This window comes from Montipora foliosa, chromosome 12, assembly GCF_036669935.1.
Source record: "Montipora foliosa isolate CH-2021 chromosome 12, ASM3666993v2, whole genome shotgun sequence".
Lineage (NCBI taxonomy): Eukaryota > Metazoa > Cnidaria > Anthozoa > Scleractinia > Acroporidae > Montipora > Montipora foliosa.
Window position 1 is genome coordinate 21,286,416 of NC_090880.1, and position 25,000 is coordinate 21,311,415.

Below are 25,000 nucleotides of genomic sequence, written 5' to 3' on the forward strand. Positions count from 1 at the left end.
TATCAGCATTAAAACAGAAGAATATTTTATTTGGCCGCAATTATGAAAGAAGTCAATGTTACTAGCAAATATTTCGTATATTGTTTGGAGCTTAACGTTGCTCTATGCAACCTTATCTTGGTTTTCCTTTAACTTTTGGAATCAATTTTTGTTCTGCACTATTTTCCTACAACATTCATATGTTAATAAAACAAAATGTACACAGTGGCCTCTAAAAATTTCCCTATAGGTATTTTGCAACCAATCTATAGATACGCAGATTACATAACAACCCTAGATGATGAAAAAAATTCAAATGAGATAACTACTGTTTGCCATACAACATGGCAGCGTGAGGCGATTACGTACCATGCAAACCGCTTAGCTGGGACTTTAAGATCTACGACTGCGACGTCGACGAAAATGACACCTCAAAATATAAACGCTCTGTCGTAAGTCTTTCGCGATTAGTCCATCTCGTTCACGTTGCACATTGTGGGCGAAGTGTCCTGAATATAAATTAGTACGAGTGGTTTCATAGTAAAAATGGAGAATGATAAGTTCACATTTGTTGCCGTCAAAAGCACAGACTTAATGAGTTTACGTCGTCGTTACGCAGAGTGCCGCAAAAAAAATGCGTACCGCGGTTGCAGCACGATTATTTTCAGTTTCCTCTTTAAACCAAAGATATTCTGTTTTGTGGATTTGTCGTTGCCCGGTAGCCGTCGTCGTTTCTTAAACTCCCTAAAAACATGGTTTGGGCTCTACCCTCATTTGAATGTTATGAGGTAATCTGGATAGCACTGATTATCATAGAAAACCACAAAAATCGACGGGGAGCTAGTGTTATCTACTACACTGTCATATGCGTTGGTCTCGTCGCTTCCCTTGGATGGCGGAGTTATCATTCCTTGGCGCCCAACTGCATATTCACCCACCAGTACACGTGCAAGGTAAAGACAGCGATCACCAGAGGGGTCTGGTGGCGAATATTTTGCCTGTGTGGAGTACGAGGCATCTCGTGCAAAATATACACCTAATCCAAAAGCAGTGCCTAAAGGAAAGGAGTTAAAATGTAAAATAATTAGGCACAAACGGGTCCTTTAGTGAAAGGGTTGTCTTCATATTCCACTATGCATGGTACGATTACGGGTCGCCGTTCTGAGCATGCGTATTTGGAAAATCCAGACATTGACAATGCGCGTGCTCGTTCACCCTAGATGGGTATAGCGAACAGAAAATTCTTCATGCAAGCCTGCACATACAGCAAGAACAATCGTTAACATGATTGTTTGCTATTTTTTGAAAATTTGTTGTTTGTTCGTCCCTTGGCTTGCACCTGATGCCATTGCAGTCATCTTGGTGTACTGAACAATAGCGAAAAAGTCTTTTGGGAATTATTCTGCAAAACGCGAGCGACATTTTGCGTTTGTTTTGTACACCAACATGGCCGTATAATCACGTGAGTGCAAGCCAAGAATATATAATTCAAAGCGTTGCCCTCTTGTGATTCAAACCTTTGACTCCCAGAGGTGATCAGTATGTAACTTCACCTCTCAATTTCAATACACTGTCAGTTAGCCTAGTATTGAGAATGAAGATTACTGTCACCCTAAGAGTATGAGCCTGATATAACACCGAACTCTCATGACCAGCCAAGGAATAAATCTATGGAAGTAGTTAGGGGAATGAAGTTTTAGATCATGGTAGTCAAAGGGTCTAAAGATCTCTATAATCAAGGGTTCAAAGTGGTCCCCGAAGGCCCGAGGTTCAATATTCGGCTCGGTTTAGTTGAGAGAAAGTGTTTAAACTGTGTTTTTTCTTATTTCTTTATTAATTTTTATTTATTTTTTATTTGAACCTTATCGTCTTTATCTGTTTTTATCCTGGTTTTGAATATCAGTAATTAGAAATTTTAGACTCCCTTAAGGCTGGTTTCCATATGATCGCAGAAAGTTCTGCGATAGACTGCGATCATATGGAAACCCACTTCTGCGATCGTCTGCGATCCTGCGATCGTGATCGCAGACGATCGCAGAAGATAGAACCATGTTCTATCTTCTGCGATCGTCTGCGATCGTCTGCGATCGTTTGCGATCCTGCGATCATATGGAAACCAAAGTTCTGCGATCTGCGATCGAAACGTATCCCATAATAATTTTAATTATGACTCAAATGATTCAACGCTTATTAGCAACAAAGCCTGAATGTTCGTTTATGTTCGTTACTGTTCTGTCAGAAACACGAAGTTCTCTGAGCAGTGTGTGGAAACCCCCAAGTTTTTGTCTCTTCATGAATATTTTTCGAACTCAACGAAAGGAAAGGAAAGGAAAGGAACTTTATTTAAGTGTCTAGTCGTTCTAGCGCTGGAGCGCTAATTGGGGACACTGTAAACTGAAATGAACAATGAAAGTAAATCAAGTCAAATGTCGATCAAAACCGATGTTTCCTTCGCTTTTGAAGCTGACGATGCCGTCCCTTCAGGACTAAAAGAAGTAAATTTGCTTGCAGCAAAATTTCCTCATCGATGTCCGCTATGTTGTTTACTAAGATTTTGCCGCGAGCACAACGCGCGTGTACATTTGACATTTCTACTGACCGAAATGTATGGCTGAAGCCGGCTCTGCGATTATATGAAAACAGCTCTCTTTGCGATCGTCTGCGATCTGCGATCCGCGATCGTCTGCGATCGTCTGCGATCGTCTGCGATCGTATGGAAACCAGCCTTTAGTTCAATTTGTTAATGAAATTTATAAGAAAGTTCATAAAAAAAATCTTACACTTCTCTCATGCTCTCAAAACAAAAACAAACACACACCATAACACCAACCTCTCTTTGTGATCCACTTTCCCACACGATTGCCGTAGAAGAACAGTTTTGCTGTTCCCAACCCAGCTTACCACATTTCTTGTATGTGAAGCTGCCACTTAAAGAGATGCCTAAAACATCCGCCTGGTATGTTAGCTACGCCATGCTGATGTAGCCCGGCAAAGCTGAAATAGCTGTCCACGACCGCTTATTGACCGGGTGAAATGGTTGTGCGCATGCGAAATGTGTTGGCCGCACCGGGTTGGTGCTATGGTGTGTCACCTTGCTCTTTTTTTCCCTAAAGGGATAGCCCGCCAAGAAGGGTGCCTCGGGAAGGCAGGTTACCCTGCCTAGCACGTGAATGCTGCCATGCGTTCTTTAAAGTAACGTATAAAAAAATTGGCTCTCCCAGGGAAGCTCGGTTAGCCGGGGCCCCCCTCCCTCCATGTAAACAGGCCATAAGTCTTAATATACTGCATAGTTTTTAGCTTCACCCGATAGGCAGGATTACCACAAAAATGCTGTCAAGTACTAAGTGCGTCATATTTCATCAAACCCCAATTCAACACTGCGGCTCTGTGCCTTCTCTGTAAGAGCAGTGTGTTGATTATGACCGAAAAACGGCCCTTGTACAATGTACAATGCTACATTTGTACAATGTACAATGCTACATTTCTTTAATAAGAACCATTTCAGCACTCTAAACGCCTCTTTACCTCGTATAACTCACTATGGAGAAAATGGGTTGAAACTTGCAAAATTGACCAATTTTTTCAACTAACCGTACACGCGTCGTTTTAATAATACCGTCAAAAATTTAGTATGGATGGATGATTTTGCTCAGATTCCTTTGATATCTTCTGTGTTGTCATAAATGTTATGCTATGTTAAACGTTCAAGCCAGTTTTAAAATTATAATGATAGTAACGGTAATTTCAGTGCGTCGAGTTTGTAAAAATATGTTATGTCTAATTCTTGTCGAACTTAAACAACGGTCAGGAATAAAAACGGATTTAACTTCAAAAGCTCACCATTTTTGCCACTGTAGCTTCTGTTGAATCCATAAGAGTTAATAGTAGAGCAGCTGCTTTTGCCGGTCCCATGAAAGAGGAACTTTTCATTGCTTCCATTTTTCTTGTCCATCTGGTCCTTCTTCACCACATAAGAGCGGTAGAGCCCAGGATTCTGTACTCGCTCAATCTTGCTGATGGTAATGGAGGCTGTCTTCTTAACTTGGTCTGCAACTCTGTTGAACTCGGCTGCATTTTTTGAGGGACATATCTGCACAAGGTGGACATCTTTCTCTTTGCCTGAACTGTCCTTGGGCTGTATGCTCCAGCCATCTGGTAACGGAACACCTGTAGGAAACAAAGACAAGAATGATGACAAAAAAAAATCCATTCAAACAAATTATGACAATACAAATTGCGTGACATTACAAATAATGTCACGCAACGACAACACCATGCATCCCTCGATTTTATTTCATGGCGGACTCGTAGGTTTGACTCGTCGTGCATTGAAAAAGATTGGCACTATTTCGTGGAATATGACAATGCGCGTCCGTATGGCGCATAACTGATACGTTCGGTTTTCTCATCCAAGCATGGGTGTTCGACATCTCCGATAAATTAACATCCGAATACTTTCAGGTAAAGAGTTTCACAACAGGGCACCTCTGTGGCTAAAATTGCGTTTCAAATGGGACGCGGAATGGACGCGGAATGGTTGCTTGAGGGTCGTTATTTTCGTGGAAATAGTCGCGGGGAATAAGTTCATGCTAAAGTCTGCGGCTTGTAACACGAAACTAATTTTCGCTGACAAAAACACGAAAATAAATGCCTTTAAAAAAAAAAAACACTTGTTTAAATTTGACTAAAAAAGAGCTGCACAATTACTCATGACCCTCGACAATTACTCGAGATCCGCGAAAATTAGGTACTCACCAGAAGTCCATAACCCAGAAGTCTCGATCTGCGATAGAAAGCGGCCAATCAGTTTTCGATATTATTTATTCGCAGGACGGCTAATGCTAGATTTTGCGGGAAAAAGTGGCGGTATTGCCCGTTTTTATGTTAGAGACGCATAATTCATCTGGAACGAACTTGGGTAAACATTTTTTCTGCGTCTGTTCAATTTGTCTAGTATAAAGACGGGCAAATTATGCAGGCGCATTATGCGTCTAGACGAACTATCCACTTTAGTACGTCTTCGAAGACGCACTAAACGGGGTTGTTTGTCCAGACGCATTGGGCGTCTTGTGCCCGTCTTTTTACCAGACGAATATCATAGACTCAGAAAAAAAATTGCCCAAGTTCGTCCCAGACGGATTATGCGTCTCTAGTATAAAAACGGCCATTGTGTTCCTAGCACGATCCATTGCCTGATTTCAAGCCGATGGGGACTAGGTACGAGTCTGTAAATTATGGGATTAGTAACTACTGATCCACAAAGTCAGAAAGAGCACACTAAGATTTTAAAAATTGCCAAGTTTGGTGTCAATTCGGCTAGTTTTGACTGAGATACAGCCACTTAAATACGTCAAACTTACAAACAAATGTCTGGTTATACATTTCTTTGTAAATTTTGACGTTTTTAAACGGCTGTATCTCGCTTAAAGCTTTGTAAAGCGTGGTGTACACTCTCTGACTATTTGAATCAATAGTTGCTAATCTCATAATTTGCAGACTCGTACCGGCTTGAAATCAGGCAATGATATTGCATTTATCACGATCAATCACTCGTGCGGTCGGCTGTTTGATTGCAGCTGACCAATCAGAGGCGTTGCGGTCATCAGGCCCAATCTGATTGGCACCCGTATTCTAAATTTAGATAATACAGTAAACTGATGGGCCAAGACCAAGTGAGAGAGGTCGACACTTATTGGTTATGGGCTCCAGGTACTCACGTTGGGAACCAATCAGAGGTTCTTATTCTATAGGAGCTGAGAGAATGGTTCGCGGTTTCTGGGAAGGAGAGTGACGCCAACGTTCTTTCTTAAACGAAGCTCCCATGCAGAGACAAATTACCTTTGCCAATTTCCTTCCTGAAGATCGCCCTTTCCTCGCCGTCATCTAAACAGCTTTCCTTCATTTCTTTGAATACAATTCGATATCTTGCATTGTCAATCATTACCTCAACGGAATCCAGACCATCAGAATACGCCTTCTCTATCTGATAATTATGACTTGGGTCGTAAGGTATCAAATCCTCTTCTTCGCAATAGGACCACTGAATGTTCTTTGCCATGAACTCTTCAAGTCCTTTGGTGTGCTCCTTTCCCATCTCACGCTTTAGGATTTGATAAATGGCGCTGGCTACATCACCAACATCTTCTGCGTCACCTCTGACGGATATGCGATCAACCTCTTGTTCTATCTCGACAGCAGTGTCGTACTCTTGACCCAAATCTTGAATTTTCTGTTTCTGCTCCTTCGAGAGCTTTCCAATGGCATCTTCTTCAATTTCCCTTTTGATGCAGTTGTTACTTAAATCCCTCTGGATTTCTTCAGCAGCTTTCTCGATGTCTTCTTTTGTGCCGGCGAATATTTCTAAGCAGGTGCAGCCTTTCTTGACTTCATGTTTTACGGGCATAGATGAGTGTGACGAGCCTTTTTCCCCAAATCCAAACCAATTAGCGACTCTAGAGAAAATGCCCGTTTTTCCCTCCCTGCACGCTTTCATGGCACTGCGGTACTCTTGCAACATCTTTTCTTCAAAAATCACAATCCGAATAAGATGAAGCGAAGTCGGTAGGTCTTGTGCGAACTTAGCAATTCCAGCTAACGTTTGCTCAGAGGCCTCTTTCAAGGGCACTCCTGCCTTTCCAGTTCCAATAGCGGGAAGTGATATCGACGTCAGGCCGCGTGAATCAGCTTGTTTGAGACACTTCAAAACAGAATCTTTAATGGAAAACTTGGATTGAGGGTCTCGAACTATGTGGAAAATTTTACGCGTCTGAAGATTCCCCGCTCCGGTGACTGCAATAGCCCCAGCAGGTTGGGTCCCAAGAGATGAGCATTCCGTTTGGATACTTGTTCCTCCGACAGTCAGAATATCCCGTCCCACGGCAGAATTCTGAGCAACATCTAAATACGGATTGGAAAGTGTCACTATAGCATCAGTCACCTCACTGGTGATGCTACCGCACTCAGCTTGAACAGTGACGTTTCCAATTGTGAACTCGGGTTTCACTCGATCCAAATCTTCCATTACGCTCTCTGATGCTTCATCAAGGCCCTTGGACTTGTCCAGGCCAATTCGTTTTGCAGCCCCACGGCAAGACTTTCGACTTCCCTGTCGACTATCCAGTTCAGCCTGGAAGGCCTGCACTGATAACAAATCTTTTTCGTAGACAACTAAGAGGACTTCTTTTAGAGTGGTTCCCGGAGTTTTCTTACTAAATGACAACACCTCCTCAAAGGAAATGGCAGCCACACGTTTCCTAGGAAAGGCAAGGTTTCCAGTTCCAATGGCAGGTATGGCGATACTGCTAAGGCCTCGCGTCTGAGCTTCGTTTAGGCTATTCCTTATGATATCACGTAGTACCTAAAGAAGCATTTAAAAACCTGTCACTTTGATTGACGTTGAACTCATAAATTTAACAAATTGTTTCTTTAAAAAACAAAAAGGTAATATGAAAGGTGTTATCCATAACAATAGCACATTTAATCGACTTTAAAGCAGTTAATATCCTCTCGAAAAAATGCCTTATGTTGCTGATAATAAAGAAATTCTAAAAGGGACAGTTATAAAGCGATAACAATGCCACGAATTTATATTTTGAAATGATGCTTACGCCCCACCAGACTGCGAAAGAGTGGAGGTTTTACCGGTTTGTGGGGAGCACACAGGCCAGCTGCCTGTTAGAAAGCTTCAACAATAATGCAACGGCGACTGGGACGAGGAGACTTTGAGACTTTGTTGAGCGTGCAAAAACAATGGCGCTGCATGGCGCTGTCCGCCTCGCTCAAAACAACACGTCATTTGGTCGAATTGTTGGTTATTTTGAGAAACTAAGAACACAGGGATATGTTCATTTTTTCCCTCACTGTTAACGTCATTTTTACAATTGCTCGAAAATCATCACGATAAAGAAAAATCATTTTTTCTCCTGATGTATTCGCTCTGGTTGACACCGGCTTTGCTTTTGATCCCCATTAAGGACAAACGTAGTAACAGAAGATTTAAGTTAACTTCAGTACCTGTTCTCCTTTTCCATTTTCCCACTGAGAACAATTGGTATGGAAAACATGCTTACAATGTAAACTTCCTCCACTTGTAACCACAATGCCGCCCTGAGGAACCTGACCAATTGCCTTACATTCCTGTTGCAAAGTGGGACCTGCGGCAACACTCAGGGCTTTCGCACTCTGATTGCTTTCAAGGTTCAGGTCTGAAGACGTGGAATTCACTATTACGTCAACCTAGAAAATATGCAATTGTCAACTTACCTTAATTAATTCCTCGATATCTTTTCTGTGTACAGAAATTTTTATGTGGCAAAACAACAATTAACAGTTATTCACCGAAAAGGAGATGAATAGGGGTGGATATTCACCAGAGCCGTGAGGTAAATATCCACCAGTTTCACCGACAATGAAGTGAATAATTGTTTTAGTATATAACACACAAGTTGAATAATCAGCTGAGTTTAACGACAAAATTTGCTCCTCGGTTGCCGAAGGAAAACAAGAAGCCATTTTGTTTTTCTCCGTTTGCTCAGAAGTGAATACCGAGTACATGGTGTTCACCTCCGAGCTAGCCAATCAGGATGCGCGGAAAGCAATATTCACTTGTGTGGTGTGTACTAAATATATGTATATAAAACGGGGTATGAAATTTTAGTTCGGCCAAAAATCGATGAATATTGCCTTTCAACTGCAGCCAAGGAATATTTGTAATGGAGAAATACTGCACACCAAGGCCACGGGGTCTATTTAAGCCCATGAGGCGAAGCCGAATGGGCTATTGACCCGTGGCCCTTGAGGGCGAAGGGTCTAATTGTTTTAGTATCACCCAACTAGTCGGACATAAAAGTCAATGATAAAGTTAGCAAATGCAAGTTGAAAATATATTTATTTGGGAATAAAACGAAAGAAAACGTCACGCTTTTCGCTACTCGAGGACTATTACTAATAGTCCTCTAGCAGCGTAGCCAATCAAAATGCAGCATTTGCATTAGTCCACTAGTTGGGTGATACTAAATTGGTAAAACAAGTTTCCTAGCTTAAGGTGGCTCAAACCAGTTTCAACAATTTCGAGGGAATGTCTTATTACAACGATTATCTCTCAAATTAAGCCCTACTTAGCTCATTATAACGTAAAATAATAACTTTACATCGTAGTATAGTTTTTATTAAAATAATAATCTAATGACAACCTAGATTCGCTTAATAGTAGAGTGCGAGCTGGGAAGCTAAGTTAGCCAGTTGTCTTTCTTGTTGTTGCCACTACTGCGTCATCTGTCAACAACAGTGTTTCACATAATGGAAATCTTATGGTACGAAACACCAATAATAGACCATATTCGTATTCTCAGTATTGGACTGGAACTAGCTTGCAATGGAGCTAACGCGGGAAATCTCTTCAAATGCAAATACTTTCAAATATATTCCCCAGCATTAGCTTCCATTGCAAGCTAGTTCCAGTCCGATACTGAGAATACGAATATGGTCTATTGCTTAACAAGATGCACTCATTAATGCGACGTAATGCTACCATGGCAACAAAAGAGCCATCCAAAACCACCTCATATTTTTTTTGTTTGAACGAAAAACGAACTCGGTGAACCCCATTTTTTGTTGTTGAAAGGTATCTAGCACGCAAAGACAAAACTCTGCAAAGTAAAAAAAATCTCTGGAGAGGATTTAGGGCCACTTTTTTTCAATTGTGAAGGAAGCTACAAACCTGCTCCAGAGACTTTTTTAAAACTATGCAGAGAGTTTTTTTTTACTCTGCTATTCACTTTGCAGCAATAAAACTTGGAGGTCATCGAGTTTCTTGTGGGTTATAAGCGTTCAAAGACAAAATATAGGGCGTTTTAGGATGTTTTTGTTGTTGCCATGGTCACCTCTTACGTCACATTAATGAGTGTATCTTGTTCAGAAATTATTGATTTTTCATATGGTACCATAACATTGGCGTTTCATGAAACAGTTGTGTAGATCAATACTGTTCAGTTTGTCGGAAGGGTTGAAGCTGGCTTGAGCCTCCTCAAACACGAAGACGCACTGCAAAAGGGGTGGGGCCTTAGGTACATGCTGATGATGTGTCAATCGACGGTGGTTGGTCGTAGTTGCATACAGAGCTCTTTGGTAATTTGTGCAAAAAAAAAGCCTTGAATGGCAATGTGTCCGGAATATGTTAAGAGATGTACATGTTAGCTTTCGTTCTTTTATTTTAATCCCCCACCCCTTTTTCTCACGCTGGAAACATTTTTTTTGCTGCTGCTGCTTGGTGATCACCATCTTGGATTATTAGTTGAGCTTGAATGAATTGGAACAAAAGCAGAGCGTGAAGCGACCCCTTTTACAGTTTTTTCGTGTTTAAATTAAGAGGCTCGAACTACGTGCCATTGTACTTGCCTTTTGATGAGTCATATTTCCAACCACAAGAACCAGATTTAATCCTTCTGATGTTGTGATAACGTTGGAACCATCTGTCGACGCTGGCACCGGGGATGAGGCGGATGTGTCCTTCGGTATAAACTTTGTTCCTCCCTTTGTCATAATCTTGGGAGAAGCTTTGGTTTTCGAAATACCTCGAAGCTTTGGCTCTTGACCAACCCTTGCGCTCATCTCACTGACGAATGCTGCAACTACTGCATCATCGATGCTGGTGATCTGAATCTCGGACAAAATGCAGGAAGGATTAGCTTCCCAGAACTTTAGTACCTCGTCGATCAAAATCTTAGCGCACACAGCAGTTGGCCATCCTAATTTGCCTGTGCCTAAAGCAGGAAGTGCCACCGAAGTGAAAGTATTTGCAGCATTCAAGGCGTTTGATACTGTATATCGTAGAAGCTTTTCGCTTCTTGCTTGTTTTTCCATGGACACTTCTCTTGTTGCCTCTTCTCTCCAATACGGCCCCACGGCATGAATAACATTCTTAAAAGACATCATTCCTGCAGATGTAACGACTACTTGCCCTTCTGAAACGACTCCTTTCTCCATTATAAACTTATCACATTCATCTTGAATACTATTGCCTCCGGCATCAACAATAGCTTTGGAAACACCACTCAAGTGTTCTAATTTGGGGTTGGCAGCATTAACGATGACTTGCACGTTACGCTTGCATATGTCGTCTTTGAAAACTGAAATGTTTTTAGCAGTTGGGGTCAAGACACTGTACTCAAACTCTTTCTTCCTTGATTTTGCCTCTTCCTTTAAAATGTCCAGTGGCATAGGAGATGTACCTTTGTGTTCGATTACACACTTGAAATCGTTCTCCAGTAGGGCCAGCATTTTCTTTCCCTTATTTCGACTAAGCGCTTTTTGAGTTCCCGGTTTGTCGATAAGCACATTCTGGCTTTGAACGAGCGAGGCGAGATTTTCAATCATGTCCACACCGATGCTTACACCACCTGTTGGCCCAGAGACTACAACATCTTCTTCTTCATCCCTTTCCATCCCCTTTATAACCGTGGAGAACTGATTCAATTTTTCTTTCAACTGTTGGAGATCTTGTTCTCGGTGTTTTACCAGGAATCGTTTGCAGCCCTTTGGTATTTTTACCACCTTTGTCATAAAAGTGTTCTCTTGAAAGAAGTTCTTAACATTTACCAAGGCGCGAGAAACATCCTCGTTTATTCCCACCAACCATAATTCGCGTTTGTCTTGATCGAACTTCATACTTAAAAGGAACTTTTCGGTGAGTCCATTTTTAAACAAACGCCAATTTTCACCTTTTTCCAATTGGACTTGATCGTTATCTAGCTTCAGGCGTTTTTCAATGACAAGTGCTTTCACCAAACTGGAGGCCTTTGAAGCTGTCGCAGAGTCCATACCCATGACGCGAACGGTTTCGTCTTCCTCGTTGATTACTAAGGCAGCTTGCAAATTCTTGGCCTTAAATTGCTCTCTTATGAACGACTGAAGGTCGTCCCTTTTAAGCAAAGAAACAACATTTTGGGATAGGTAAAGACTCTCCTCTTTCATCTTGAAAAGAAATTCCCAAACATCTGCTGTCGCCTTATGCACTGACTCTTGAGGACCATGGATTCGAATTTCATCTGTATCAAGAATTAACGTAACTGTGACCTTGTCGTATTTGGTTCCAAGTTTCTTGTCTAGGTCTAGTTCACGCAAGAACTTCAAGCGTATTCGTGGAATTCCATTGACAACTTTAGTTACTTCAGAACCGGCGAGCAATACTTCTTTGTCAACCTTCGTCTTCAACATCTGCAACTCCTCCACTACGGCATCCACATCTTGCCGACTTCCGATCACGGTTATTTCATCCTTCTGATTCGAGTACTGAATATTCACATTAGCATTTTTAGAACCGCCGCTTTTCTTGAACTGCACTATAACGTTGTCCCAAGCACTTGGCATAACGGGAATCGTGACCGAGGCAAATGAGTTCAAGAAAGAAGAGATTTCTTTGCAAACGGCCTCAACTTGATCTTTGTTTCTTGGAGTTTTATCCAGAGGCAAGAGAGTAATACTTTCAGAACCCTCTTTCCAGGTTACACTGACGTTGAATTTGTTTCTGAGTCGTGTCAAATCAGATTCGTTGCGTTCCAAAATAAATGGCATGACTTTGGGGTCTACAGAAATTTCTTGCTTCAATCCAGCATTAAGATCATCAGGCAGCGACAGCACTTTAGAAATGGACGGAATGTACTCTCTTATTCTCAACTGTGCTCCATTAAGTGGGGCATGGCATTTCGTTAGAACGTTACTAACCACTGTCAAGAAGATATAAATGGCATGTAAGAAAGTTAATTCATTTTAAAAACAACTTGATTTGGCTATGAAATGGCAAAAACGAATGAAACGTTACAAATGATTCTCCTTTATCGCCAACGTTGATATGACAACGGTCTTCAGATTGACAACTGACAAGTGCGAGGTCACGTCCACGAACTTCTAACTAGCCTGCTCGCAGGCTCCCCGAGGGACTGGGGAACCCCCTGCTCCAGCCCCAGTCCCTCGGAGAGCCTGCGAGCAGGCTACCCTCTAATACCTCGTTCCTTTCTTATTGCGTCGAAAGAAGGCTTTAAGAACACGAATTGTTTAACAAATTATTGTTTAGAGCCAACAGGGTGAATATGAAAAGTCCCTTTCGTACTGACTGCCGTGCTCGTGGCCAAGGGAGAAGGAAGGAAATGTTTTAACGACGACTTCTAGATGTGTTTAAAAACAGAGTAATGGTAGTCAGGAGATAACATTAAAAGATAATGGTTTAACGCTGACTGTTTTTGATGTTTCGTTCACGACGTTTCGGTTGGTGCTTGGCCCTTCATCAGTTGACATGGAAAAGGTGAAAATGAAAACAGAAAAGGGATGTTTCCGCTGTTCGACCATGACTCCAAGATCTCCCGCCATGTCCACGAAAAGAACCATGAAATGGATTTTGGAAGAGTTCTTGGACATGAGGCTAACTTTCGTGAGCGACTCTTTTTGGAATCCTGGGGCCGGTTGCTCGAATCCTGGTTAGCGCTAACCGTTGATTAAGAGGTATCAAAACCGATAGGTTTCCATGGTATTTAACGCTGGTTAGCGCTATCCATTTTTCGAGCAACCCGGGCCTGGATGACAATAAAGGACCCGAATCTAGAAATGACTACTTTGCCATCCCAGAAGTCTACACGCCTTTGGCACGCGCACAAATCTCGCGCTACGTTTTTCTTGAAACTTCAAGGGAATTTTTCTCAGCGCGCGTTCAACGTGCTGCTTTTTGAATCACGCGTACTAGTATATGTAATCGCATGGGCCCGTGGGCAATTAAGGATTAATTTTACATGTATTTTCAAACTTTTCACCAAAGTGCAAGGGCAATTTGGAAAACTTTGAAAATAAAAGTGAAGTTAATCCGTAATTGCACGAGGGCAAATGGCGATTACATGTTTATCACATAAAGGGCAAAATTATTGAGGGAAACCCGTTCAGTGCCGCGAAAAATGGCAATCGACACGCCGTACGCTCCTATTTGGTTAAAGTTCAATTCAATAATTGTTGCTGTCAACAGAAATAGCGCTTAAAAAGTTGTATTTTATATGTGGATAAAAAGGCAGTTTAATCTAGAAGATTCTCTTGTAACTTCGCTTGCTCTGGATAAGTAACTGTTAACCAATCAGGATCAAGTAATCATGCCCTCTTGATTACCAAGTGCCCTCCGTCTCAGCCAATCAGCATTTAGTAACTTTTCCCCGTATGGGATAAACGTTAATATTTCAACTGATGAAGGCTCAAGCAACAGCCGAAACCTCTTGTACGAAACATCAAAAATAGTCAGTGTCAAATCATTATCTTACCACGACATCTAGAAATGGACTAGATTTGAATTCCGCGAGGCAACTTCGAGAACCTTCTCCTGTGCGAAGGAGAAGGAAAGGAAAGGTTTTGAAACTAGTTATACCTCATACTCTCCAAGGTAATTAAGAGGGATACGGTAGTCGATGCCTATCGACCTTAAACAATATTGATGCAGTGCTGAATTACCTTGTGGGTCCTCAAAGTATATCAGTGCAGAACCTTGTTCAATGAAGAGTTTAACATCCCTAACTTCACCACCGCCATTCTTTGGGCTCTCAAAGTAGTACCGAACAGAATCCTCCGTGGTGTTTTTTGGGTTCAAGCCGGTCACTTGAATGCAATCACAAACTGGAATTTTTTCCATGACCAAGATTTTTCCATCCAGTTTTCGCTTCCTCGATTTTTCTGTTATGGTGTTGTAGTCTTCAGGGAAAGAAAGTAATATCGTAAGGAGCTCATCAAGGGGAGCTTTCTTGAGTCAACCCTTTCCCGAGTAAATATATATTTGGGAACAGGTTTTTCCCGCGAAGAGTATCATATTTCCCTTGAGGCTGAGATTGCTTTGTTTTGATTGGCTTTTACAACATGTAAAGTGGGAGTGCTGAATCTCTCAAGGGAGATTGGCTTTTACAACAGTGGGCGTGCTGAATCTCCCAAGGGAGATTGGATTTTACAACATTGCGCGTGCTGAACCTCCCAAGGGAGATTGGATTTAACAACGGTGGGTGTGCTGAATCTCCAAAGGGCGATTGGCTTTTACAACAGTGGGTGTGCTGAACCTCCCAAGGGAGATTGGATTTAACAACGGTGGGTGTGCTGAATCTCCAAAGGGAGATTGGATTTTACAACATTGCGCGTGCTGAACCTCCCAAGGGAGATTGGATTTAACAACGGTGGGTGTGCTGAATCTCCAAAGGGCGATTGGCTTTTACAACAGTGGGTGTGCTGAATCTCCCAAGGGAGATTGGATTTTACAACAGAGGGTGTGCTGAATCTTCCAAGGAGAGATTGGCTTTTACAACAGTGGGCGTGGTGAATCTCCCAAGGGAGATTGGATTTTACAACAGTGGGTGTGCTGAATCTCCAAAGGGAGATTGACTTTTGCAACAGTGGGCGTGCTGAATCTCCCAAGGGAGGCATTCTATAAATAAAACTACCTGGGAAAGGATTGACTCCTTAGGCCAAGTATAGGAGATAGAGGCTCCCCTTGATGAGCTTTTGATATCGTACATTAGTACTAATGACACTGAAATTCATAAAAAGTACATTTAAGAAACACTAATACCAGAATCAACATCAGGATCAACACAGGCAGCAAGCACGAAAAACACCGGCATCAACACCAGTGCTGGCACCGACGCCAGCACTGGAATCAACACGATTACCAACACCTGCATCACGACAAGTGATAACACGAGCCGCAGTAGTGCCAGCAGGGTTGGCGCAGTGGTTAGTGAACTTGCTTTCGAACTCGATTTCTCGACTCAACCTCGGTAAGAGTGGACAAGACATGAACAGGACAAGACATGCCTCTCGTAAGAGTTGAGTTTGTTAGTTCTTCTATGCTCCAAGACTTTCTCTTGCATATAATCTTGAGAGTTTTAAAAAGTTATTATTATCATTATAACACTAAACTAAAATCAGCAATAACAACAGAAATAATATAAAACAATAATAATAATATTAATAATAATAATAATAACAATAATAATAATAAAAATAACAATAATAATAATAATAATAGCCCATTTCCTATCCTAGTTACAGTTTGATGGAATATGTCTTAATTGACTGACCTACCCGAGCTAACTTATGCAACAAAGGCATATAATAGGCATGAGAAAACTCTGGTCTGACATGCCTCTCAAAAACGGTGGAATTAAGCTTGACTATACTGGCTATGAGCACGCCATGGCGTCCGTTTGAGCTAAGCGGACCACGAGATTTAAGAGAAGTGCTCCAAGGGCTATAATAATAATAATAATAATAATAATAGTTTGAGATTCTGCTCCTTCCCTGCTGGTTGTGGGGTGAATAAAGTCAAGGCAAGGTAGATATTTTAACTTTAAATTGCTTTAACATCTGTGGGTTGCGGTGAGCACGTGTGTCTGACAATGACTTTCCAGGAAGGTAGCTGGGTGCCACTGTTGACCTTAAAAACCCGGGCCTTCACTGGCTTTAGTTGGTCGGTGTGATATCTCGCTGGACAATAATAATAATAACAATAATAATAATATTTATAATAATAATAACAACAACAATAATAATAATAATAGTAATAATAATAACCTAGCAACAGCACCAACACTAACATCAGCATTAAAACCAATAAAATACTTCTTCTGCCTTTACATGCTCAGTGGTAGTCGTTAGTATCATTCAAGTATTGTCTTTAGTGTATAATTTTGGTAGATTTTAGATCATAATTTGTAATTAGATTTGTATTGTCACTTGGGTAAGGGGAGGGTTCTTGATATTATAGGGGGTTGGGTTCAGTGCTTATTAACCTAGTAGGGGACATAATTATGTCCTTCTGGTTAGTAACTGTACAGTGTACAAATCCTGTAATAATAATAATAATGATGATGATGATGATGATGATGATGATAATAACTCACCGTACTCCTCAGCAAATGTGACAAGTACACTGCCTGGCTCACAGCCACGGTCAATGCAAGATACTTCTAAGCCACTGACCACCTCCATGTACGATTCTAGTCCTCCTTGTGAGGTTTCTTCACTCAGACCTTTTACAAGGAGTCTCCTAGTGTCATTGACAATTCTCTTTGCCAGCTTTGTTAGTTTTACTTCGAGTTTAGCATTGTCCAGAATGAGATTTTCTTTGTTCACCACTCCCTGAGCACCTTTAATAAAACCAATGGAAAATAATAATAATAATAATGATGATGATGATGATGATGATAAGATTAATGATAATAACAATAACAGGAACAGTAACAACAACACCAACAACAACAACAAATAATTGTGATTTATAGCAGGAGGCAGCCTGGCTAAGTGGTCAGGATGTCGAACTTTAAATCAGAGATTAAAATACCCAGTCTCATCACTAGTTGGAGCAATTACGGGCAATCCTAAGTTCTACACCTTGGCTGCAGATGTAAATAGCCAACTGGTATGTCTTCTGCCAGTAGATACTCTTAAAATTTGTTGAATTCCTTATCATCATTTCTTTCATTATCCCTTACCAAAATTATGTATATTAACCTTGCTCCTACGTCACAGAGCCTTAATATTAAGCATCCACATGATCACCATCGATGAGAACCTAAATAATGTACAAATTCATGTCTCCAGAACAGGGTTTTCGTTTTTCCCTGCGCTTGCATACTGTATGTTTGTGTTGCATCTGAACACCAAGCTTAATTAAGGGCTTCTATCAAAACAGCATCACGCAACTGGTGTTAACCAGATTCATAAGGCAGATCATTAGAAATCCCCATGTGGCACTGCAGTGCCAAGAGCAGTGCTATTCTTGAATTAACCATGACCATGCACAATCTTTTGTTTTCAGTTTGCAAACATGAAACAAAGAAACTTGTCATAATTGATCATTTCCGTATATTGTAAACAATGATCAAGGTTTGTCCTCAGCGTCAAAGAGTGGTGAACGTATGGTCCCCCGCAAAATACACGGTTGGATGGGGTAGCCGAAACACATGCAGTTATAGAAGTTATCCTAAGAGTATTTACAACTCGTTTCATCATATTGGAAAACAACCAAGAAAAGAAAAGCACACAAGCTGGTTAGCTTAGTTACACTTACTCTCCACTGACTTAAATGTGACAAGGGCATACCCCTTGTCAGGATAGAACTCTACTGCTTCTGTTTCTCCTCCTCCAGAGCGCCGTGTATTTTCAAAGAAATTAGTTACGCCGTCCTTTGTTGCGACGCTGGCAAGTCCAGTCACTTCAACCGTCCGGCACTCCTCCGTCAGTGAATGATCACTTGGCACGATACTTACATGAAGGGTTGCACCATCAAGAGAATGCACATCACCTACTTGCAGTACACTTCTCAAATCTTAGGGACAAAGCAAAAAACTTTTAGTGACAAAACAGCAATAATGAGTCCCTCATGAAGACCATTTCAGTCGCAACATTATTTTTTGTTGCAGAAATATTTGTGTGACGCTGTAAGATGAATTTTTCAGACAATCAGCTTCCCTCATTTTACCTTTAATATGTACAAAAATCTTACTTCTCTCATGGTGCTTCATAATGGAATTTTCACAGAAGGGCCAAAGCTTGTTGCATCTGAATTCTCAGATTTTCCAAACATCTCTACGCTCGTCTTCAGAACTATTTTTCTGAAAATTTCCAATTTTGCTAAGTGAAATCTAATTCCCCCTTTGGAAATATATTTAACTCAGGTCAGACATCATCATGTGACCAACTGCTGCAAATTCTCTTTCCAAAAAACTGTTGCATGGAGACAACGGATCCTTCTCATGGTGCGTGTGATTGAACAGCTGATGATCCAAAAGTTTACAGCTTTAATCAGACTTTCATTTTTCATTTAAGGTCAGTAGCTGTTCCAACAATTTGTTATCAATTGCACTGTGCTTGTCCTAAAATCATAATTTCATGTTGTAAGTTCGGAGGAGTTAGCCGAGTGGCTCTGTGGCTAGAAAGAAGATGAAAGGAAAGTATGGACACGTTTTTAGCAAATGAAAGGGTTAATTCACCCGGCCCACGCTGCTCGAGGCGTGGTTAACGCTAACCATCGTTAAATACCTTGGAAACCTATAGGTTTTGATGCCTCTTAACCAAAGGTTAGGGCTACCCAAGCTTGCAGGTCATGCACCTCAAGTACAGTAAGGACATTTAACAGCTGCATTTAAATAACTTTAACACTTACCTTGTTGTTGGAAATTGGTAGCAAAGGCTTAGACTTAAAGGAACACTTCGTGTTGGATGTCAAAATTGGGCCTGCATCTAATTACATGTAGGAGCCTTAGCGAAGATATCGTTGACATCACCTATTGTCATTACTGTGAGAACTAGGGCCTAGTTGGCTGTCGAAACAAATCTTCTTTTGTTCCTGTAGTTGGCACAATTGAATGACAAAAACAATGTTTGAAAACAGATATCTTCCCTATGTCTGATTGATACGCTGGTTGCTTCTGTTAGTTGGCAATTTATGGTTTTGCACATGTTGGTTACATTATTACTAATGAAAACCATTCCTTACCATTTGGATCCACAAATGTGACATAGGCCACGCTCGAGCCAGTCTTATAAGCCACGTCTTCTACCTCTCCGCCACCGGATCGGCGCTTGTTTTCAAAGTAGTTTAAAATGGCGTCTTTAGTGGTGTCAGCTGCAACTCCAGTTACTTTGATAGTTTTCTCGTCATTTTGTCTAGTGTCATCCATGCTAACATCAAGAGTGTTTTTCATTACGGACCACACTGTTGGCCACTGTGACAAAGAGGAATTAAGCAAGTAAAGAACTTGCACAGGCCCATGGCTGTATCCAAAGAAAGAGTTCAAGAAGGAACTTAAGGACGTTGCCTACTAATTAAAGATATTTTTGCCCCGGTGTGTGATTATGCAGGAAATGTAGATCTTAAAGGGGCTAGGTCACGCAAATTTTAGGCAATTTCAGCACTAATCAAATGGTCGTAGAATTAACTAAAATATCAAAATAACTGTTCAAAACTATAGAAGAACTGTAACAAAACACCGGGAAGCCAAGAAGGGACATGGATGGACAAAACTGGAGAGGATTGAAATGGATTGATCTCGGTAAATTTGAAAAACGTCGGCCCACCTTTTTTCAAATTTATATCAGTTCAAATCAAAATGTCATTTACACAGCTGGAAAATCATTCTCAGTAGTTATGTGGCCTTGATTTTGCAAATGAAAGACTCTTGCTCTGCCAATTTGATGTTTAGAGCTCATAATTAACAAAATTGAACAAAATTACCTAAAATAGCGTGACCTAGCCCCTTTAACAAGTGTTATTGAGATCCAAAAAGAAAATTGACGGTAACCACGAATTTTTCAAACTTAAGATAATTCATGAATAATATTTGTAAAAAGCTTTAAAATACAAAGCAATGTATGGCGTTCTTTCTCAAATTGAAGCTTAATTATCTCTCAAAAATGCATGGTTACCCCCAATTTTCTTTTTGGATACCAAGAGTACTTACTAAGATATACTTTTTCCAGATAGTTTTAAACCGCGCAAAAATATCCCAGTGTTAGTAAGCATCACCGATAGGAAATCCAAGTATCTCCAGATGCGCAGAACGTATGCGCAATAACAATTATAGTAGGCACCGTCCTTAAGTAATGATAATTATAACAACAACAATAATAATAATAATAATAATAATAATAATAATTATAATAATTATAAATTACATTTCCTCCAGGACGTCATGCCAATACAGACAGGTCGTGAGATAAGAGCCAACAGACCAGACTGAACAGAAACACTTCAGTAAAAGTAATTGAAAAACTATCAAAATATATAATAAAGACCTTGAAATTAAAGATCGAGTGAATGACTGGGAAATGAACAAAAGGTTTGAAGTACAGGTCCCTTTTCACACGTCACTCGTTACAAAACCTTTACCAATGCTAAACTAATAGGCCTTCCCAGAAATAAATGTTGGGAATCACTTAGTTTGTGTTTGAGATATAAGCATTTAAAGACAAATAACTGGGCATTTTTAGATGGATCGCTTGTTGCCATGGTGACTAACACGTCACATGGAGGAGTGTCTTGCTATAAAGCAATTATCAAAATGAATGTTTCATATAATTTATGGTACCATTATTTTCCAGTGACATAAAACAGCTGGATAGATTCAGTCCTTTTAGATGGTATAGTTTCTTGAAACTAGTTGGAGCCTCCTTAATACGCACGGAAAATGACCCCAACCGGAGACGCATGCTCATTTCAAAAATACCTCAACCTAAGAGGATGGAGTCTGAAATTATGTTAGTGTAGAATTCCTCTGTTCAATATATATGGTACACGATATTTAAAAACAATCAGGATTTTGCCAAAGCCCACCAAAATGGTAAATTCACAAAAATAGAAGTGGACGAGATCTCTGTTGTTTGTAGGGATAGCATGCATGGGCGTCACATCTTGTGATACGTCAATAAGGTTAATATTTCTATTAAAAGCAACTGCAAGAGCTTCAAGGAAATGTTTCAATCATTTGGATCCTCCGCAGAAGTCGAATTAAGAGCTCTTAATTAAGGATGCTTTGATGCGTTAAAGTGGAATTTGGGGCTATGAAAAGTACACAAATTTTAAAGCGAAAGCGGAAGTGAAGGGTCGATCAATCATGCAAACATCTTTGGCAAGAACGAATAGGTTTATGGTGGACAAATACATCAAAATGTAACACTGGATAAGTGACTTGTTACTTACCCTTTTGGCTTGCCAATATTATGACAGATTCTTCGTTGATGATCCGCTCTTCTGAAGTTTATGACACCGCCACCGACTGCTCGAAAGATTGCAAATAATTATAACTTCCTAAATCTTTCCTCGTTAGTGCTTTCCCGAAAACTCGAACTCAAATTTGATTTCCTTCCATGTCTACGTATACAAGTTTGTAAAAAGGCTCTCCATCGCAGAATAATTCAAATCAGATACTAATCGCTTACAGCATTATTCGAATCAGTGGGTGAGGTGATTAATTCAGTGAAAATTTCCGAGAAATGGGCGAAAGTACTAAAACTAACGGGGAGGACTGAGTGAGTCGTTTTTTGTTTTTGTGCCAAAAGACTTCGGTTTTCGGTCTTGGTGTTGCTTGTGGTTTTTTAGCATCTGGTTTTCGGTTTTCGTAGAAAATACTAGTATTTTTGTTATCCGATGTGCTTTTTGGGTTTCTCTCAGATTTGAGCGGAAACGCAGAAGTTATTGAGAGGAATGCGTGACAAATTAAATGTCACGGTAGGGGATCACGCGCGTTGAATGACGCCCGATTTGGTGATAAGGTTAACCTGAACTTCGGGGTGGATGAAGATGAAGGAGCCCATGAAGATCTGAACGAGCATGAAGTGAGTGAGGAAGCTAGTGACTCTGATGAAGGCCAGCAAGAATTTGATGAAAGTAGTGACGAAGTCAGTGCAGATGACAACAATTCTCAGGGCCAGCAATTAGAGACATCGACGAATTTCCTCTTTGGTGCAACGTCGCGATATGGAAGGGCGGTGAGGTTCAATATGCGACTGCTGTTTTACTAAGTATCCGTTTATTACCAAATTTAACCTAAGAGCAAGTTCCTGCTGCCATGTAAAACAAGGAACAAATTATACTGGTTAGCTTCCTCAGTGCAATCGCATGTTTTACCAAAATTAAACCTTCCAGTCGAATCTCCAAACTGTCAGGTCTTAGTTATCAAATAGAAATGTTCAATTAGAGATTTTCGATTGGAGTTTCCAGAGCTATAACTTTTTGCGATTCCAAAATTGCAATCCCAGAGAGGACTTGTGTGCAAATTCTCCTAAGCTAACTTGGCTCCATTACCAGCTGCTTTTCGGAAAAAGAAGCCCACAAAGTCCGGGCTCAGAGAGCGACAGAAATAAAGCCTATGATTTAAGCAGATACTAAAAGATACGAAGGCTTTAGACACGTCCATGACATTCACAAATACTTTGATGAAATAAGTGTTAGTGTAGTTTGCTGTGTACTCCGCACTTGTCACCATTGTATCGGTTTTCTGACGGTTTTGTATGCGGTTTTCGCTTTTAGCCGAATTTTTTTGCGATTTTTTCTTCGTTTTGCGGTTTCTAATATACCCCAATGTCCCTCTCCTACTGTATGGTTAAATACTGGCTGTTAAGCCTGGTTTTCACTAGCGACGCAAGCATAACGCAACGCAAGCGAACTCTTGGCTAAGGTATCAAAACCTATAGCTATAGGTTTCCACCACATTTCACACGGGTTGGCGCTAACCATGCTTCGATCAACCCGAGCCTGAAGCGCAAAGCACAAGGAAAAGGAAAAATTTTGATCCTTGCGCTTGCCTCAGCCCCGTTTTCACGGTGAAATAAGCGCTCTGAAAACCAGTCTATGATCCCCTACCCGCCCAACTTTCGTCTTGTTCTCTCACAGAAGGGTTTTCGAGAGGGGAATGGGGGAAGACCTTTTTTTCTGTTGGGGGGGGGGGGGGGGGGAGTTCGAATTTGTTATTGAGTTTTTCATCGATGGATTATGCAAAGAGTTTCTTTCGGCCAAGACTATAATAAGGGGCCTTGGACTAAAATCAATTTCGCATTGTAAATTCTGATTGGAAAAGGGTAGGTGGCTTGTTATTTCACTGATGGCCGCCACATTGGATGACACAAAAAAAGATCGATCTTTCGTACGTCATCCAGCATTTTACGTGCGTCTCTAGAAGTTGGTTGTAAACCACAGATCTTTCTTGAACGAAATTCTCTTTTCCACTTCCATACAAAACCAACGGCAAACATTTACGAGAACAAGTGTACTGATTGATACCACAGCTGAAAAGGTAAAGCCGCCATGTTGAATGACATACACAAAAGATCTCTCCTTGTCTTTTCATGAAGCATTTGTTCTTTTTCCCGTCTGCCATTGAGTTTTGATCATTTGACTCGACAGTAAGGTCAAGAATATTCATAGTGAAGTGATGAGGGACAATGAGTGATTCTTATTCAACAGCCTGAGTGTAATTCTCCATCAGGCATATCCTTTTTATTAGCGAAAAACAAACGAGCTTTCAAGGTGTTGCTGATTTGGCAAATAACACTGATCATTTACAAAGAGGAAAAAAATTGTATTGACTGACGAATCTTCTGAGAGAAGCAGTGCGACCCAATAATGATAGATTTGGCACCTGGCAACGAGGCTTTTGCATAAAGACCCCTAAAAGGTGGCTCTTGTCGGATTATTGCCGTAAAAGCCTTTTTAAGACAAAAAGAATCGTTACCACAGACCTTGCCTGAACGATTTTCTCCTCAACATTTCCATACAAAACCAACAGAAAACAATTATGAGAATAAGCGTATTGATAGTCGGGCTTAAAGGGTAAAGGCCGTGAAGAAGTGGTGCACTTTCACATCCTTGACGCATACTCGCCAGCAACAAAACGTTTAATAGGGATGTAATACTCAAATGATTAGTCAAGTTCGATATCAATAGGATTCACAGTCAAAATCAGATATCGCATTATTGTCAGCTGCGCCTAAATTGGAAACTCGACACTGCAATCACCAGTGAGCATCATGCTAAAGCTCTCATGGTCATTATATTCGATACCAGTCTCATTCACAGTTTCTTCGGCTTTCTCGACGAGGAGGATCTGGGACTGCTCTTCTGTGGGATCCTCATCTTGGTCGACATCCAGCTTGGGAAGAAATGGAAGACAGTCGTCTAACATGCCATGCACATCCAAAAATGTCTGCGGGAGAAAACGGAAGGAGCATTTTCTTAAATAGTGACGAGACGACAGAGAGAGAAAAAGTTCTCTGGTGAGGTCCTTGGATATTTGATGAGGATTCCTGAAGAGAAACACGACTCACCCAAAGCTCTTCGAATCCGTTAAGTTTATTGACGGCCACGTACTGAGAAGACGGCAGGTCAGGATGGGTCTGATGAAACAAACGCACCAGCTGTATCGCATTCTCCACCCTAACAACAACAACAATAATAGTAATGATAATAATAACTATTAAGAAATATACGAAAAGGGAGGATTCAATAGAGCTGACA

The 25,000-nt window shown here is 40.8% G+C and overlaps 2 protein-coding genes across 5 annotated transcripts in view; both read right to left on the reverse strand.

Moving 5' to 3' along the window:
• The window catches only part of LOC137980371 (protein mono-ADP-ribosyltransferase PARP14-like), a 115,429-nt gene extending 93,287 nt beyond the window's left edge, over nucleotides 1-22,142 (reverse strand). Inside the window, exons 1-10 of one of the 3 annotated variants that reach the window (XM_068827790.1) lie at nucleotides 21,689-22,142; nucleotides 19,487-19,715; nucleotides 18,059-18,316; nucleotides 16,890-17,135; nucleotides 14,458-14,694; nucleotides 10,375-12,701; nucleotides 7,993-8,214; nucleotides 5,818-7,336; nucleotides 3,820-4,146; nucleotides 1-1,033 (exon numbers count right to left, since the gene is read on the reverse strand). The exon at nucleotides 1-1,033 is cut by the window's left edge and continues 4,460 nt beyond it. In XM_068827790.1, the coding sequence (XP_068683891.1) occupies nucleotides 750-1,033; nucleotides 3,820-4,146; nucleotides 5,818-7,336; nucleotides 7,993-8,214; nucleotides 10,375-12,701; nucleotides 14,458-14,694; nucleotides 16,890-17,135; nucleotides 18,059-18,316; nucleotides 19,487-19,694 (5,628 nt within the window). In that variant the 5' untranslated portion in view covers nucleotides 19,695-19,715; nucleotides 21,689-22,142 and the 3' untranslated portion in view covers nucleotides 1-749. Of the gene's footprint in view, nucleotides 1,034-3,819; nucleotides 4,147-5,817; nucleotides 7,337-7,992; nucleotides 8,215-10,374; nucleotides 12,702-14,457; nucleotides 14,695-16,889; nucleotides 17,136-18,058; nucleotides 18,317-19,486; nucleotides 19,765-21,688 lie in introns of all 3 variants that reach the window. The other 2 variants (XM_068827791.1, XM_068827792.1) reach the window with 2 other exon arrangements.
• Nucleotides 22,143-23,941: 1,799 nt separating this feature from the next.
• Nucleotides 23,942-25,000, reverse strand: part of LOC137979542 (kinetochore-associated protein 1-like) — an 82,162-nt gene continuing 81,103 nt past the window's right edge. The window contains exons 71-72 of one of the 2 annotated variants that reach the window (XM_068826812.1): nucleotides 24,811-24,919; nucleotides 23,942-24,689 (exon numbers count right to left, since the gene is read on the reverse strand). In XM_068826812.1, the coding sequence (XP_068682913.1) occupies nucleotides 24,474-24,689; nucleotides 24,811-24,919 (325 nt within the window). In that variant the 3' untranslated portion in view covers nucleotides 23,942-24,473. The remainder of the gene's footprint in view (nucleotides 24,690-24,810; nucleotides 24,920-25,000) is intronic. The other variant, XM_068826813.1, reaches the window with a different exon arrangement.